This window comes from Sparus aurata, chromosome 14 (genome assembly GCF_900880675.1).
Source record: "Sparus aurata chromosome 14, fSpaAur1.1, whole genome shotgun sequence".
NCBI classification, from domain to species: domain Eukaryota; kingdom Metazoa; phylum Chordata; class Actinopteri; order Spariformes; family Sparidae; genus Sparus; species Sparus aurata.
In genome coordinates, this window is record NC_044200.1 from 22,338,347 (window position 1) to 22,355,856 (window position 17,510).

General features: G+C 42.9%; 1 protein-coding gene across 1 annotated transcript in view; it reads right to left on the minus strand.

Moving 5' to 3' along the window:
• Positions 1 to 1,719: 1,719 nt before the first annotated feature.
• The window catches only part of LOC115595936 (ATP-binding cassette sub-family C member 9-like), a 41,215-nt gene continuing 25,424 nt past the window's right edge, over positions 1,720 to 17,510 (minus strand). The window contains exons 20-30 of the mRNA XM_030440784.1: positions 16,832 to 16,934; positions 16,515 to 16,628; positions 15,753 to 15,873; positions 11,368 to 11,498; positions 10,211 to 10,289; positions 7,000 to 7,108; positions 4,460 to 4,563; positions 4,236 to 4,369; positions 3,122 to 3,184; positions 2,653 to 2,772; positions 1,720 to 2,396 (exon numbers count right to left, since the gene is read on the minus strand). Of these exons, the coding sequence (XP_030296644.1) occupies positions 2,259 to 2,396; positions 2,653 to 2,772; positions 3,122 to 3,184; positions 4,236 to 4,369; positions 4,460 to 4,563; positions 7,000 to 7,108; positions 10,211 to 10,289; positions 11,368 to 11,498; positions 15,753 to 15,873; positions 16,515 to 16,628; positions 16,832 to 16,934 (1,216 nt within the window). The 3' untranslated portion in view covers positions 1,720 to 2,258. The remainder of the gene's footprint in view (positions 2,397 to 2,652; positions 2,773 to 3,121; positions 3,185 to 4,235; positions 4,370 to 4,459; positions 4,564 to 6,999; positions 7,109 to 10,210; positions 10,290 to 11,367; positions 11,499 to 15,752; positions 15,874 to 16,514; positions 16,629 to 16,831; positions 16,935 to 17,510) is intronic.

The following is a 17,510-nucleotide window of genomic DNA, read 5'->3' on the forward strand; positions in this document are numbered from 1 at the left end:
GCATAGATTTTATGACTTTATATTAAAAATGGATTAAAATCATCTTTTCATGACAAATATTTTAACATAAAATGTCTTTTGCAGAGAGTTATCCGATCAGTTAGCGTTAGCATAAGTTGCTAACATCCCTGATGATGTATTAAAGCTAAATTACTCGACTTTTTGGCCACTTGGGGGCAGCAGAACAAGCTGAAAACACTTCTCTTCCTCACCATAACCACGTTGTTTTTGTGCATTAACACCTAACCAGAGCGTCCACACAGCTCAGTCACAACATAAGATTACACAATTAACCAAAAGAAACATTAAAGAAACTAAAACTTTTCAACACATCTCAGGTTGCAGAGATCATAAAACATCTCTGGAGTTATTCGGAGATCACGCCGGGCGTCTTTTGTCCCCACAAGGATTATAAGTTCAGCAAAGCATGACTGCAGACAGACAGCGGGTTCACCGGCTCCAGTCTGAGCCGGGACGCCCTACAGTGTTTGTACTAGTGTCGGCGTAGAAATACAACTGATAGAACAGAGTCCAGGTGGAAGCAGACCAGGAAATAAAATATCCAGCCTTCAATTTTAAAGATGATTGTTTTCTTTACTTCCCAATTTGAAAAACATCCGATGTGATAAATTCTGAATTTGTGTACAAAACCTTTTCATATTCAACAAGTTGTTTAATTGTTATAAAAAGAAGCTTTGTTTGGGAAGTACAAGTCAAACATTTTTTCCCGAGGAAATCTTTGCCACGCTGACGTCACACAGTTTTAAAAAAACTTGGAAAAGACGAACAGGTCGACATCCTGTTGGAAAATTCAGAGTGAGGCGTCACAAGTGTTTCAAAGAAGACCAAAGAAATCCTGTGACGCTGATTTCCAGTTGGAACTGAAACACTTTGGTTAGTTTCTTCTTCGGCGTCCGACACGAAGCGAACGCAGCCTCAATGTTCAGATCGTTCTATCAGTTTAACTTCTATGGCTTTACATTAAAAATCTATTCTACACCAGGGTCTAAAACATTACAGACACACACTGGCCAAAGCCAACATTCAATCTTTAAAAAAAAATCAATTAAATACAAGTTTCTCCCTTTCTTATTGTTGCATAATAGAAGTGCTGAAGGATAATAAACGTGTTGTGCATAAAAACAAATATATTAACAAGATAATTAAAGACTATCCAGTAAACTGTCGTATAAATGATGAAGTGTGAAACTCTGATCAGACCTGCGATTGATTTTAAAACGATGTGGTTAACGATGTTTACAGTCTCGGCCAAAGGACAGAACTTAAATCTGAATTCTGCTTATGTCTGGTGTGTGTGTGTGTGTGTGTATATCTTCTTCTTCTGTGGTTTAGAGCTGCATGTTGCCCAAAAACCATCAACACAACTGACCCACTCCCACATGATGGGTCCTAATCAACAGGCTGTTTAGTAATTATCTAACGAGGGTGGACGGCCTGAACTCAGACCTTCATCACAACCCTGATCCCTGTGAGCAACACTGGAACACAACCGACACGTTTCCACTTGTAGCCTCCATCACGGTCATCGAGCTACAAGTCGAAACACATCAGACTGATAGTTTTTTACGAGTGTTTCTGGAGCTTTTTGACCTCTTTAGACTTTCTCTAGAAGGTGAAGTTTCTGACGGTGGTGTGAGAGTGAGAGAAGAAGCTGCAGTTTGAGTAATGTTTGATTAAAAACTACAGCGACCTGCTGTCTAAGGAAATAACTTTTTGTGAGTCTTTGTAAAGTTTGTGTGTCTTGTGTCGGATGTTGAGAGACGGTCTTTCCATTCGATGTGTTGACGAGAAGGAAAATACAGAATGAAGCCTCATTGTTCTTATAAACCTCTAATAAATCTGATCAATAGCATCATATATTATCTGTCCAACGTATTTATTAACTTTGTACTCTTAATCCTGTTTTTTAAAGGTCGGTAATCTAAAAACGTCTCTCTGGAAACGAGTATTTCTTCATTGTCTTTTGGAATAAAGTATAAAATAAAGATGGACTCTAATTTAAATGTTGTGTTTCTACATGTCATGAATAAAAGGCAGTAATAAATTGGCAGACTGAATGTTTCAAGTACAGTTTTAAAAGCTGTCATCTGACGTCATCGATGCATCATCGGCTTCACTGGAGTGTCGGAGTGTCACGGAGGTCCGTCGGCCTCGTTAAGATAAAAGATTTCTGCGTAAAAATAGAAGAAGATCAACAAACTGATCAGTCTGTCAGCTGTCGTCGACTGACTTCCTGTCTACATGTCGGCCTTGACGAACGAGGCAAACATCCCGTCCTCCTGCTCCAGCAGAGTCTCAGGTTTGTCGTACTCCAAAATGTTCCCTCGCTTCATCACGATGACCAGATCAGCTGTTAGGATGGTGTGGACACGATGCTGCCAACAAACAATAGAGACCATTAGCTTGTGGAAAAGTGGTCACGTCAGAAGCAAAAAGAATCTCCAGAAAGAGCATGCAGTAGTTTGGTTTGATACCAACCAGGCGGTCAGTGGCAGTAAGGCTGCAGCAGACCCAGAATCAGCCAGGAGGAGAAGGAAACACGACAGAAACAGGCGGAAAAATGGAAGGAGGAGAAAAGACAGAAGATCCAAAGCGGTCTGTGCTGGTCCGGGTCTACTTGTGAGTCCTCACTAGCACACTGAAGAGGCTCTCCTCCTGTGATAGAAGGTTGGGACCCGAGTCGCTTTCCACCAGGATCCCCGAGGAGAAGACCAACACCTGCTCGGCCTCCAAGATGGAGGACACTCGGTGCTGGTGGAGGGACGGAGGAGGACAGAGAGGATAGAAAACGTCGAGGGAAAGAAGGGAAAGAGAGGACAGAAAAGACGAAAGAAGGTAGATAAAGATGGAGAGATGAGAGGACGAGACAGCATCACAGGGAGAGAACAGTCAGAAAGGAGCGACTCTTTTAGATTCAGTGTGGAAACAGTTAGTGTGAAAAGGTCAAACGAGAAGGAAAAGGATGTTCAAAGCATCCTGAAGGTAAATATAACGTGATGGACGCACATGAGGCTCAAAGATAACGAGCCTCATATCTGCATCCATCACACCTGGAGGCTCCGAGAGCTGCAGGACCGATACCGAGCCGGAGGAAACTTACTGCGATCGTAACGACGGTTCTGTCCGCAAACGCCGTCATCACGACTTTTTGTAAGATGTTCTCCTGCGAGGAACAAAAACTAGATGTTAGAGAAGAAGATATTTATACAGAAAAAGGACTTACGTGGAGTTTCTAAATGTTTTTCTGATTAATTTAGACTAAACTGGATGAGATAACAAAGAAACATTTGGATCTATTAAAGGGATATTCCGGTGTAAGTTTAATCCATGGTCTAACACACCGTGAAACTGTGTTAGACTCCCTCTCGAGAGATCAAGTTAGCAGACCGCTAATTTACGGAGTTTTATCAACCTCAGAAACGACCGCAAGACAACAATACACTGCAGTAAATGGATCCAAATATAAACCGCCACCAAAAAGCCACAAATAATGCTCAGAACAGCACCAAACTTCAGCAACAGTACAAATAGGGTCTCAGCACATAGTCCGGGGCATCTAACCTCCGCTAGCTTAGCTGGATTTCTACTGAAAAGCTGACTAAATTTACCACTCTTCTGCAGCAGCTTCCTGTTGACGGGAAGTCCCGACGAGTCGATTACCGAGTGCAGTAGAGTTCCTGCGGCTCATGGATGAAAATGTCTGATTATGTACTCCATGGAAAAGCAATCAAAGTTCATATGTGTCTTACCTGCCAGTTTATAACAGTTATTATCGAGAGCGGACAGGGAAAAGAACGGAATTGAGCATTTCTAACCTCACTCGGTAATCGTCGCTTCGGGACTTCCCCTGACCCGGAAGCTGATGGAGGAGAGTTGAAATCTGTTTTTAGCTTTCAAGTAGAAATCCAGCTAAGCTAGCGGAGGTTTAGATGCCCCGGACTATGTGCTGAGACCCTATTTGTACTGTTGCTGAAGTTTGGTGCTGTTCTGAGCATTATTTGTGGCTTTTTGGTGGCGGTTTATATTTGGATCCATTTACTGCAGTGTATTGTTGTCGTGCGGTCGTTTCTGAGGTTGATAAAACTCCGTAAATTAGCGGTCTGCTAACTTGATCTCTCGAGAGGGAGTCTAACACAGTTTCACTGTGTGTTAGACCATGGATTAAACTTACACCGGAATATCCCTTTAAGGTATCTGATATCACACACACACACCGTGGCCATGTCTATAGACGCTGTGGCTTCGTCCATGATGAGGATGCTGCTCTTCCTGACGAACGCTCGAGCCAAACAGAAGAGCTGCCGCTGACCGACGCTGAAGTTCTCTCCGCCTTCTGTCACCACCGCGTCTGGACGTACAAATACACACATTCAGTCAAACAAAAATAACCATTTGATTCTTCTAAAACTGACTTTTGGTGCAATAAAACTCATTTTACCTAGTCCTCCAGGCAGAGCTTTCACCATGTTCTTCAGCTGAGCGATCTCGAGCGCCTCCCAGAGTCGGTCGTCGGTACACGTCCTCTCCGGATCGAGATTAAACCTGCAGCAAGAGCACAAAATGTCACGTTTTAGAGTTTATAATGGCAGAATGAGGCGGCTGCTGATTAATATCATCTGGAGTCTGAGTTTCTTTTGGTTATCGTGCGGGGACAGAAGTAAAGTAAGAGAGCTTTAATTTATAAACAGGACCGACTGAAACCTACAAAGACTGAACGAACCACACGTGACGATTGTTTCCATCAACTTGCACACGTTTATTTATCATCTCTTATTAATTATATTGTATCTGCAGAGCATTTTAATCCTGGATGCAGGAATCTGTTGGACTGTGCAGCCTACAGAGGGAATTAAAGGTGAATCAGCTTCAGGTGAAGCTTTTTATTTGCCTGTCGTGTCTCCTGAAATAAGATATTAAAGGGGGATTCTGGTATTTTTTAAACCTGGGCCCAGTAGCTGCATGTTCTGGAAGCTTTGGGTCCACGAACAGTCAGATACTTTTCCATTAAAACACCAGAATTCCCCTTTAAAAAATGCAGAACTTGACATTTTAAACTGGAAGATAATTCAGAAAATATTGCAGGAACAGATGAATAGTTAAGTTCTGTTTCACTCAGACATGTTTTTGTGTTGTTGTTGTTGTAAAGGTTCAATGTAACACACTTAATCACGACATGACGAAGCTGCCGAGCTCTTTTTATTCGACCTGTGTGTGGCAGAGTGTCAGAATATAACAGCAACATCTAAGATAACAGTGTGAAACAGTTACTGTCGACCGTTCACCCCGAGGCTTACGCTCGCATAAACAAGAGCCGGTGGAAAACGCCAAGACACACACTTTCTCTCTCTCTCACACACTCACACACATTTATCTAGAGCGCCGTATCTGTCCAAACAAATATCACATGCTCTTTGTCTTTTATAACAAACACCGAGTCACCGTGTCTTCTAGTAACACAAACACGCAGAGGTTGTGAGTGTGTGTGTTACGGATTAGGAGAAGGAGACGTGAAAAACAACGCCGGGTCCTTCATCCGTCCGGCGACCTCGTCAGTTCGTGACGTCTGTGACAAAAGTCAGATTAGGTCCAAGACAGAGTTCCCACTGTGCGTCCGACCACGAACCCCACAGCTGGGACTTCATGTTGCCATGTGACAAAACGTCTTCCAGGACAAAAAACACTCAGACTTCATTTCTCTCTTACGTATTCATCAACGTGTGTCACTTCTGAGGTTTTATTTTACTGGAAAAAGAGCTTAAAATGTGATGTTTCGGGCTAAACTCTCCAAACATGAGAACAGTTTATGAATCACTTCCTCTCTTCTGGTATTACGCTAATTTTTGTGACCCAGTAGCTCGTGTTCCCTGTTCAAGGTGCGGATGTTGCCGTATCATATTGTATAAAAGATATTTGACTGCGTGAGAATGAGGCTCAAAAATCAACATCATCACCTTCTTCAGAATCTCTTTACTCACATAATGTTCTCCTTTCTGTTTCTCTCTCCCAGGATTCGTCTGCTCTGTTGACTTCCGTCGTCAGCAGGAAGTTTTGTAAAGTCAAAAACACACCTCGCATTCTGTTTTTATAACAGCCGCGTGAGGAGGAAGCTACCGACGCGGTGCTGAATGACAACCTGGAGGGATGTTACACCAGAGGACATCCCTTTTCTGTGAATATCAGTCTCTCGGACAAAGTAATAAAAGCTATAACTGTCCGCAGAATGTACCTGGCGTATACCTGAGTAAAGTCTATGTGTGGATAAACACTGGGGTCACTGTTGTTCCTTTTGAGTCAGCAACAAAGGTAACAACCTGTGTGAAACTGTGACCCATCACCGGGAGAGTTAAAAGCAGCTAGCAGCAGTTAGCAGCTAACGTGACAAAGTAGTACGGCAGCTGAAAGCGACGTAACCTCGTTGGGGAGACGAGAACGAGGTGCAGAAGCTCTTTATGTACGAGATCAACCGCCGTGTAACAGGGATTGTCGCTGTCGTTTAACCTGTCAAGCCACTTTTGTAAAAAGATGGTGTCAATAAACGTCTTGACGTCGTGCTTTTATACTGTGTGATCTCCATGTGAATAAATGAGTGTATCTAGTTCAGCAAGTTGAACTCTTTCGAACTCTCCTCGATATGAAATCTGCCCACATTCTCTTCAAATTCCATCCTTTAAACTTTTGACCTGACGTTTCTGCTGCCAAGAAACCCTTTTTGCCCGTCCTCTCGCCAAGCCGGTGACGTTTAAAAATAGTCCAGTATTGTGGAAAAAACACATCGTCAGCATTAACTCTGCAGACTTTACTTCATCCTGTCGTTGCTGAAACCTCCCTCCAGCTTTAGACGGATGATTTGCAGAACAAACAAAGCAACAGACGAGCCTCTAACGTTTATTATGATCTCAGATTTGTGTCGCACGGGATCTTAAATCTTTACATTCAACAGGACGCACTGATTCTTTCTCCGAGTGTGTGTCTGCGTACCTTATCGATCCGCTGAACAACACGGGATCCTGGAGGATGATGGAGAGTCGCGACCTGAGCGTCTGCAGAGGAAGCTTACAGATGTCGATCCCATCGATGACGATCTTCCCTGCAGATAATCAATAAAACACAAGTAAACATGATTTATTTCCCCTGTAGATTCGGGCCCTTGACTCGCTTTTGAAGCCTCGAGTGGCCATTTGAGGAACTGCTCGTGAGGTTTAAAAATGTCATCACCGGGTCAAGTGATCACTTATCGATTTATTTTGGCAGTTTTGTCTCTTTAGGGTTGAAAAAATGCTCCTTTACTTGTTATTTTTATACTGAACTATCATCTTAAACTTGCCCTTAAAACTTAAGATCCCTCTTCTTATTCTCTTTTTCATAAATATGCTTGTTCTGTTAAACACAATGTGATATTTTTGGGGGGGGGGGGTCGTAAAATCAAGAATGTTCTGTTCAGTCCAGTCGGGAGAAGTTTTCACCAGGACAGCGCTCTGGTTTTTTATTTCACTGCTTTATAAGGAAATGCAGCTGACACACTTCTTAATTTACTGTTAAATGAAATGTCTGCCCAGCTGTGTGTGTGTGTGTGTGTGTGTGTGTGTGTGTGTGTGTGTGTATGGAAACAGTGACTGTGTAATCTCATCTTCGTCTCAATAATCTGTTTAGGAGCTGTCATCTTCACTCAGACTAAAAACAGAGCTCGACGATTACGACTCGCTTTTTCAAGATGTCGTAAATACTAAAGACGGGTTTAAGACTTTTTGCGACTGGCATCTTGAAAACAAACAAAAAATATATATATATATATATAAATAAATGTCTGAGAGAACATGTGCTGCGTCTTATTTTAATCCTCGGACTGAAGAGTCTACTTCAGGTCCTCTTGTGAGGAATTTAAAAGTGAAACAACGCACACGAAGAACAAAAAAGACCATCGGATTCTCCCTCAAAGACGACCTGCGTGTTTAAAAAGAGCTGAAACACGGGGAGGGACGGTTAAATAAACATTCTCTACAACATAAATACACACTGCTGGACCACAGGACGGACATTTAGAGACGACGTCTTCTGGAGGACTTGAGTTTGTCTGGTTTAAAGAATGTGGGTCATTTAAATAAAAGGAAGAAGAACACGTGACATGAACAGGTTGAAGCAAGCTAATGCAACACTTGAGCAGAACCACAGAGTCACCGCGGTGCGATAAACACTTCGGTCTAATGTTTCTTAATGTAAAGGTGAGACTAAACATTTTCTGAGTCGAGCAGATTGATGGGAAACGTTGGTGACGTGCTGCGGGGAGCAAGAGAAGCTGAGCGGGAGCAGATTTACAGCTCGGTTTACAAACTGAAGGTTTATGATGACCACTTCAGAGAGGAGCTGTAAACTAAGAGGGTGATTAAGTTAAAAGGGGCTGGAATAAAAAAAATACAAGCGTTGTTGGATCCATTATGATGTCTGAGTCGAATACTATAAATATTTCTGTCCCATCGAGTCGTTACGGTTAATACACGAACACATTTCCCACAAACGACCTTCCTTTCTGTACGTACGTACGCCGGTACAGCTCACTGACGGGAAACATAAAACAAAGATGCGTTTACATTCAACTAAAACACACCGTGTGTATCTTTCACACCTGACAAACACGGTGAACACCTCATCCTACTCACAAAACATCTGCTGGACTGATTTTTTACATATAATATCTTAAAAATTCTGCATCGCTTGTGTGCTAACAGTCTTCTTGTAGTCTTTGCTGACACAATGTTGTGCTTCTTTGGACATCGCTACCGCTGACCAGCGTCGGTAACGTTACTTTTAGAAGTGACACGAGTGCTGGCATCAGTCTACATGCATCTACTGAGAAAAGTAACACATTAGAGTACTTTGGCGTTACCAAATTTAAAGGGACAGTGTGTAACGATTTAAGTAATTTATTAACTCAAATCAACGTCTTTGAAGAATTACCTATCTGAATATACACAGCACGGGCAAGCTCTATGGAGGCCGCCATGTCTTTCCGGTTTTAAAAAACTATGGACTGCCGAGAGGGACACAAAGCACTACGTGGTACTACGTAGTAAGGCTAAACGTGTTTTCGCTCAGAGCTAGCTTGACTGCAGAACTGAGAGGGAGCTCAGCGAAAGCGCTCGTCACTAACAATAACAATAACTAACTACATCTTTACCTCATTACTTGAATCAGTAGAAATACTCGACGCTGTTGGGAAAGAGTCCATATTCTTAAAATGAGTTTCTTGTCCGTCAGGGCCACCGTAGCTTCCGGAACGTCTCCAACGTCTTCAGAACGGGAGGGGTGAGCAAAGGAGTGTTGCAATGTAGAACCTCACAGCTAGATGGCGCTAAATACTTGATATATTACACACTGTCCCTTTAACAGTAAAGCCCCCTTTCCGACTCGTTGAACATGGCGGTTATATTGTCCAGACGATGTGAAGCTAACTGGACATTTTGTAGCTTTCTTTATGGTCAACAGTCGCTAGCTCTGCAGCCTAATAATAGGAATGATAGATGCTATATAACATTTACAGCTCTGCTCACAATCTGACAGCGGACTGTGCCAAGCGTACAGTATCAGGAACAGACGCAACTAGGGGCTCTTACGGTCAAGTATATGTTTAAAAATGTAATAAAGAGGCAAACTACGAGTGAAAGCACAAATGCACCCGACCAATGTTCGGTTGTTGATAGTTTACTTTACTTCAAAGATTATTACGCGGTTCTACAAAACTTGTTTCCGACAGTCGGTTCCTCTTGAGAGTCTGAACGAGACCTCCAAGGCGGAACAAACATGTTGCGTTACGTGTTACAACGGATTACGACTGTCAATCAATGAAAAAAGCATGAAACTAGCTGAAGGGATGGACATCGCGCTGCAGATGTAACTGTGTGTGTGCATCCTCGTACGCAATAAAACAAAAAAGGAATCAGCTCATAACAATATTTCTACATAGCGCGATTACTCATGGACCTCCTGAGAAACAGGACCTGAGAGGAAATCCTCCAAACAGACAAGAGATGATCTTCAGGATCACTCCCTTTAATGAGACATAAACACACTGAAGCACTGAGAGACAGCAGGACAGAGACGGACGAGAGAGGCTGAAACAAAGATGAAAGAAATGGAAAAACAGAGTGAACTCTCTCGCTCGCTTTGTTAACAGCGTGACAGGAGACAGACCCACCTTCAAAAATATCCACCATGTTGAAAAAGGCCAAGGACAGAGACGACTTCCCGCTGCCCGTGCGACCGCAGATTCCCACCTAACGGGGAGAGGAGAGAGAGCCAATGAGCTTCAGGGTGACACGGCGGCGAGACATGAGACACCTGCGTGATAACAGCATGGCAGGTACGTGCCGAGCGTGGACGCAGTTTGGTCGCTAAGTGTCAGCTCGTTGGTTCAGGAGGCACTCGGCTGTGACTTCAAAGGAAAAGTCAACAATTACACAATAACTCACCGTCTTCTTATTAGCTTCAGACATTCCTCACTGCTTTAATTAATTCAAAGCATTTTTACAACAATATTACATTTGAGACCTGAGTGAGAGACGTTTCCTAAAGTTTACAGGACGGAGAAAAAGATTTTTGATGAATGCTGAATTGTTTAGGACGCTTTAAAAATACAGTTTAATGATGTTTATATCTGATTATGGATGCATTTGTTTCTGAAGCAAGTTGTTGTTATTTGGCAGTGCATTAACCTTTAATTTACATTTTAAATTTGATATTAAATAGAAGTAAAGATGAGGGAAAACTTCAGATCTGTACCAAGTGCATGGTGGTGGATTTTAGAAGAGCAAGGAGTTAATTTTATTAATTTAATCTCAGACTCCAACTACTTTTTGAAGAAGTCTCGAGCCTTCAATTTAAAGCCACTTCAGACCAAAGATATGCAAAGAGATGAGCTTTAACCTGCACATACTTGCAATATCTAATCAATATCCTGCAGTTATTAGTTCTGTTTCTGTCTCCACCCACTCTGAAGGGGAATATCTGCCATTTTTTTTACACCAAAATAATCTTTTATTGTGGATTTTCCAGGGTTGGATTTTCCACGACAGTCCAGTAGGTGACTTTATGCACTTTCTCTGCATTTTAATCCATTTATTACATGCATATTTATACTGTATTCATACCTATTTGTTGTGCTTATAAAAGCTAACAAACAGGTTTAGTATCAGATGTGTAGCATATCATTTTCAGATGTTTTAATCGAGAGTTGTAGCCCAACAAATAAGACATAAAAGAATATTGAACCTTTCTTTGAGGTGTGATTCTACCGCTCCACCACACGCTGATCATTGCAGCGTCACGCTCTCTTCACATCGTCGTGTTAATTACCTTCTGTCCAGGTTCGATGTACGCGTTGACGTGTTTGAGCACCGGCTTGAGCATGGGATCGTAGCGCACACACAGGTCCTGGATCTTTATCTCACCGTTCTGAGGCCAGTTCTCAGGTACCTGCGAGGTGTCTGCAGGGACAGAAACACAGGAGGGTTTTTATTTCACTTACCCTCAAAGACACTGGACCGGACAACATGGCAACACAGAGCAGACCACTTGCTGCCGCGCTAGTTGTCTATGCTACATCATGTCTGGTGTAAACAGCAGCATATAGAGCTTATGGAGCAAGTCATAACACAGCAGATATACAGAGCTACAGGTCTGCTGAGGTTCTCCACTGACACCACAAACATCTTGTTGTGGTTGTATTTAAACCTCTGATGCCTCGTCACTTTCACACGATGCTGAATGACTTAAAACTGATTTTATTAAAGGGATATTTCGATGTAAGTTTAATCCATGGTCTAACACACCGTGAAACTGTGTTAGACTCCCTCTCGAGAGATCAAGTTAGCAGACCGCTAATTTACGGAGTTTTATCAACCTCAGAAACGACCGCACGACAACAATACACTGCAGTAAATGGATCCAAATATAAACCGCCACCAAACAGCCACAAATAATGCTCAGAACAGCACCAAACTTCAGCAACAGTACAAATAGGGTCTCAGCACATAGTCCGGGGCATCTAACCTCCGCTAGCTTAGCTGGATTTCTATTGTGAAGCTAAAAACAGAGTTCAACTCTCCTCCATCAGCTTCCGGGTCGGGGAAGTCCCGACGCGACGATTACCGAGTGCGGTTAGAAATGCTCAATTCCGTTCTTTTCCCTGTCCGCTCTCGATAATAACTGTTATAAACTGGCAGGTAAGACACATATGAACTTTGATTGCTTTTCCATGGAGTCATAATCATACATTCTCATCCATGAGCCGCGGAACTCTACTGCACTCGGTAATCGACTCGTCGGGACTTCCCGTCAACAGGAAGCTGCTGCAGAAGAGTGGTAAATTTAGTCAGCTTTTCAGTAGAAATCCAGCTAAGCTAGCGGAGGTTAGATGCCCCGGACTATGTGCTGAGACCCTATTTGTACTGTTGCTGAAGTTTGGTGCTGTTCTGAGCATTATTTGTGGCTTTTTGGTGGCGGTTTATATTTGGATCCATTTACTGCAGTGTATTGTTGTCGTGCGGTCGTTTCTGAGGTTGATAAAACTCTGTAAATTAGCGGTCTGCTAACTTGATCTCTCGAGAGGGAGTCTAACACAGTTTCACGGTGTGTTAGACCATGGATTAAATTTACACCAGAATATCCCTTGAAGAACTGCGACAGGTGCAAATTTCAAGTATCCGTATTGTTTATCCACGTGGAAACAAAAGGAACCAAACTGTCAGATTTTGCTTCATAACATTTAAACTTACTTAAATCAGCAAATAGTGATGTCACAGTGTGATGGTTGTGGACAAATGACAACATCCATGTACTGATTGGTTCCCTACAAGCCTCACTTTCACTTTGCTATTCAACCTGCCCACCACTGATCAACTAAAACAGGAAGAGGCAGAGTTTCCCCCGGTCAGTACTCCCAGGTGACTGTGGAACAACTTGAATAACTGTGGAAACTCTAATGAATCCTGCTGATGGAGGAGGCAAAGAAGTCGAAGAGTTGGAGCGATAGAAGGTAAAACAAGGTTTAAAGTAAAACTCGCGCCAAAAAGCAACCAAGGCTTTATTTGTGATTGAATTATGAGTGATTTAGAGCGCTCCGGTGTTGCGTCAAAAACTGTCCCCCTGCTGAAATGTGTTTCCTCTCAGTTCCCATACTTCAAAACCTGCCTACTAAACAAACCCGGCTGTTTTACTCTCAGTATGTTCAGGGTTTCTCGCTCAAATCTGGATCCAAACTGTTGTTTTTCACTTTGGACAGTGGTCAGTTAGTGCTCGCAATTCAGGGAATTGTTGAAAAGTTGTCTATTCCTGCTTTAAATGCTCTTTTACTACTTTTAATACATATGCAATATTAAGACGCATTAATTGTGTGCAGGGAGGATTAATTGTAGGGTACAAATGATCACAAGATGACGGCGCTGCATGAAACATGAAAGGCTCATCAATGTCATTACAATCCTCTCTCTGAGGAACATGAATGCTTGAACCAAATCTTCACCAGTTCATCCATTTTTAGATATTTAACTCGTGATCCTTCACTTCCCATTAGGCAGCTGGATCGCATCGTCTGGTTAAACTCTCGAACTCAATGCCGTCAGTTAGTTCTGCAGGTTTCCCGTTAAAAATGTGACATCCAACGTCAAGTGGAACTCCCTCCAGCGCCACTGAGGACAGTGTTCAGCTGTATCTGAGGCTGAGAAGAGTCCCTGCAGCAGGAGGTAGAAACACTGGTGCTTCTGTGCCACATTATTCATATTACTACACTGACAAGATAAGAGAGTTTCTTTTTAGTTTGTTCCTCCCTAACTGTGAATGATTTCTCTACGTTTATCAGTCCGCTGGAAGCTTCCATGATGTCAGAGCGGAGGAATCTCTCTGTTTTCTGTCACTCAGGGGTTTTTTTTTGGAGTTGTTTTATAGTTTAATGGGTCATTTACTGTAAGAGACGACGGTTCAGAGGAAGAGTCACTGAGACAAATGACCCCCCGAAAGAAACATTATCCTCGACTCAACTTTCCTCCTTTTTCTAATATTCTAACAGAATGTGGAAGAAATATCTATTCTCTCTTTTTCTGTCTCGGTTCCTTTTCACCTTCTTTGTTATTTCCATCCAATCCTTCAAGCTGAGGAATTGTTTTTGTTTCCAGGAATAGCTGCTCCTGCTCAAAGTGTTTTCCCTTTTTTGTTCAGGTTTTGAAAAGATTTGGGATATTAGTAATCTCTGCGGCACCCTGATTAAACGGTGCAACAATGAAAAGTGTCGATGTTTTTGTTATCTGTCTTGCCAGGAAAAAATTCCAGCAGCATTTGTGTCTCACCATAGCAACAGCACATCCAATAAACCCCAACGGCTTCTGGACTCGACAGATACTCGACTGCCCACACACGTACTGTACAGCTACAACCAGACCTTCGTTATCTTGAGACCCGGTCATCGTGTTCGAATCTATAAATCACCATCTTAAAAAAAAACGCTTTGTACTTGGATGTAAAATCGTATTTAGATGTGGTGTGAGGGTAATTTGTGAAATGATTTGTCTAAACGTGCGTGTGTGATGACTCATGGAAGGCTACTGCGATTACATCAGACACATTAGGAAGATGAAATTTGGAAATTCTGGAATGCAGCAACGAGATACTTCCCAAACATTTTGGCCACGTTCTCGCTGCCTGAAAAAACCCAAAAGACGTGGTTCCTCCTGTCGAGGTTATCGGGGTCATCGCGAAAATGTCCAAACACAGCGAGACGCGTAAGATTCACAAGTGCTGCAAAGCTGAATCGTGTTTGTCCGAGATGTCGTCAGGATTTAAAGGGATATTCCGGTGTAAATTTAATCCATGGTCTAACACACCATGAAACTGTGTTAGACTCCCTCTCCAGAGATCAAGTTAGCAGACCGCTAATTTACGGAGTTTTATCAACCTCAGAAACGACCGCACGACAACAATACACTGCAGTAAATGGATCCAAATATAAACCGCCACCAAAAAGCCACAAATAATGCTCAGAACAGCACCAAACTTCAGCAACAGTACAAATAGGGTCTCAGCACATAGTCCGGGGCATCTAACCTCCGCTAGCTTAGCTGGATTTCTATTGGGAAGCTAAAAACAGAGTTCAACTCTCCTCCATCAGCTTCCGGGTCGGGGAAGTCCCGACGCGACGATTACCGAGTGCGGTTAGAAATGCTCAATTCCGTTCTTTTCCCTGTCCGCTCTCGATAATAACTGTTATAAACTGGCAGGTAAGACACATATGAACTTTGATTGCTTTTCCATGGAGTCATAATCATACATTTTCATCCATGAGCCGCGGAACTCTACTGCACTCGGTAATCGACTCGTCGGGACTTCCCGTCAACAGGAAGCTGCTGCAGAAGAGTGGTAAATTTAGTCAGCTTTTCAGTAGAAATCCAGCTAAGCTAGCGGAGGTTAGATGCCCCGGACTATGTGCTGAGACCCTATTTGTACTGTTGCTGAAGTTTGGTGCTGTTCTGAGCATTATTTGTGGCTTTTTGGTGGCGGTTTATATTTGGATCCATTTACTGCAGTGTATTGTTGTCGTGCGGTCGTTTCTGAGGCTGATAAAACTCCATAAATTAGCGGTCTGCTAACTTGATCTCTCGAGAGGGAGTCTAACACAGTTTCACGGTGTGTTAGACCATGGATTAAATTTTAAGGTTACATGTGTGTTTAATTTGAGAGAACTCAGTTACCCATAGATCCCTCATAGTTCTCCGACTCTGTGGTGAGGAAGCTGTTGACCTTCTTCACAGCTGCCATCTGGACCTCCAGGTCGGCCAGGTTCCTCACAACCCAGTTCAGGTAGTTGGTGACCTACACGGTGACACACACAGAGAGACGGGATCATATTTCCACTATCAGGATAAAGAAATAAATCACACAGGGGCCCTTTGGTGAAATTAACCTTCGTGTCCCTGAATGACCTTCTTTTCTTCGGGTCTCTGTGAGTTTTGTCACCTCAAGTTATCCATCAAGTGTCAGAATATACAGTATTTTACAGATAAAACCGACCAGTTATCAATTCCTGATGCTAACTGAGACAATAGCTTCTAAACTGTGATGTACATCTGAATGTAACTGGGAAGGCAGCCAGAGTTTAACGTTGGGAAGAATTTGATTTGAACGTTGAAAACTGGGCATGCTTTAAAACGCCCTGCGGGTAATCTAGTTCAAATTTAGCAGAAGTGGTTTGTGGTTCACGCCTTGCAGCATGAAGTACATTCACGTACTTTAAAGGTGCATATTCCCGCAAAATCTGCCAGGTTTTGGGGCCAAATCTCACATGTGTTTGTTTACAGGAGCCTCCCTGAGAGAAGCAGTGCAGCCTCATGCAATTACTAAAAGATTTCAAAATGTCAGCTCACTCAGGGTGCTACAACCCTGCACAGGTGTTGAGTTAACTTCTAACATTAAGAAAATAATGTGCCGTAACAAGTGACAAAGACAAAACTCACAGTGAGCGCGTATGTGAGTCCGAGGCCCACCAGGCCTCCAGAAGGCAGACCGTACTCTAAGCTCCATATTGAGGCTCCTGCTGCCGTCAGCACGATCACCGCTCCGAGGTAGTCCTGCACAGAGAAGACGTAAAGAGACGTTTACTCACAGAGCATCATCATTCAAAAACACTACATCTGAAAAGAGGATTGAACACAGACCCACCAGAGGAGAGGGTCAAAACAAAGAGGGTCAAGAGTCTCAGATAAGCATGAATCTCACATTTACATCTCCCATGTTTTATGTGTGAAAAAACCCTCATAAAATCGTTCCTCACCGTTCGGACCTCCAGCCAGCGGTTGGCCGCAGACAGAAACAGGTAGGCTGTGTTGTTGGTGTCCGTCAGCTCCAACATTCGCTGTTTGAAACGAGCCTCGTGTCTACAAAAACAAACATTGCAGCAGACGTGAGATACACAACACATCCCTCTTCACGAAAGCACCAGCGTGGTTGGTTTGTTTGTGATTAAACGTTTTTGTGGTAACCAAGAGAAGGCCGACAGAAGAAATAAACGTTAATAATAAAAAGAATAAAACGGTCTCAAGGTTTTATGATCATCTGTGTTCAGTAGTTGATCACTGCCATCGAAACCAGACTTGGTTTGGAGGGAGACCAGAGGGCAATGATAATGGGAACTATCCAGTGATTGCCAAGAATCTGTCTCAACACCAGATTCACTGTTTCTGTGTGTGTGTGTGTGTGTGTGTGTGTGTGTGTGTGTGTGTGTGTGTGAGGAAGAGGAAGTCCTCAGGGAGGCCAGAAGGAAAAAAGCGTGAGAGCTGTTTATTGTTGGATTATATCGACGATGGGAAAGAGGGTGAAGACAGAAATACAAGAAGAAATCTGCTGCTGCTGGATCCACTGACATAACTTTAACTGTCACTGCAGAGTAAAACCACAACTACTGACAACAATACAACAGCTGCTGACTCTACAGCAGCTGCTATTACAACAAC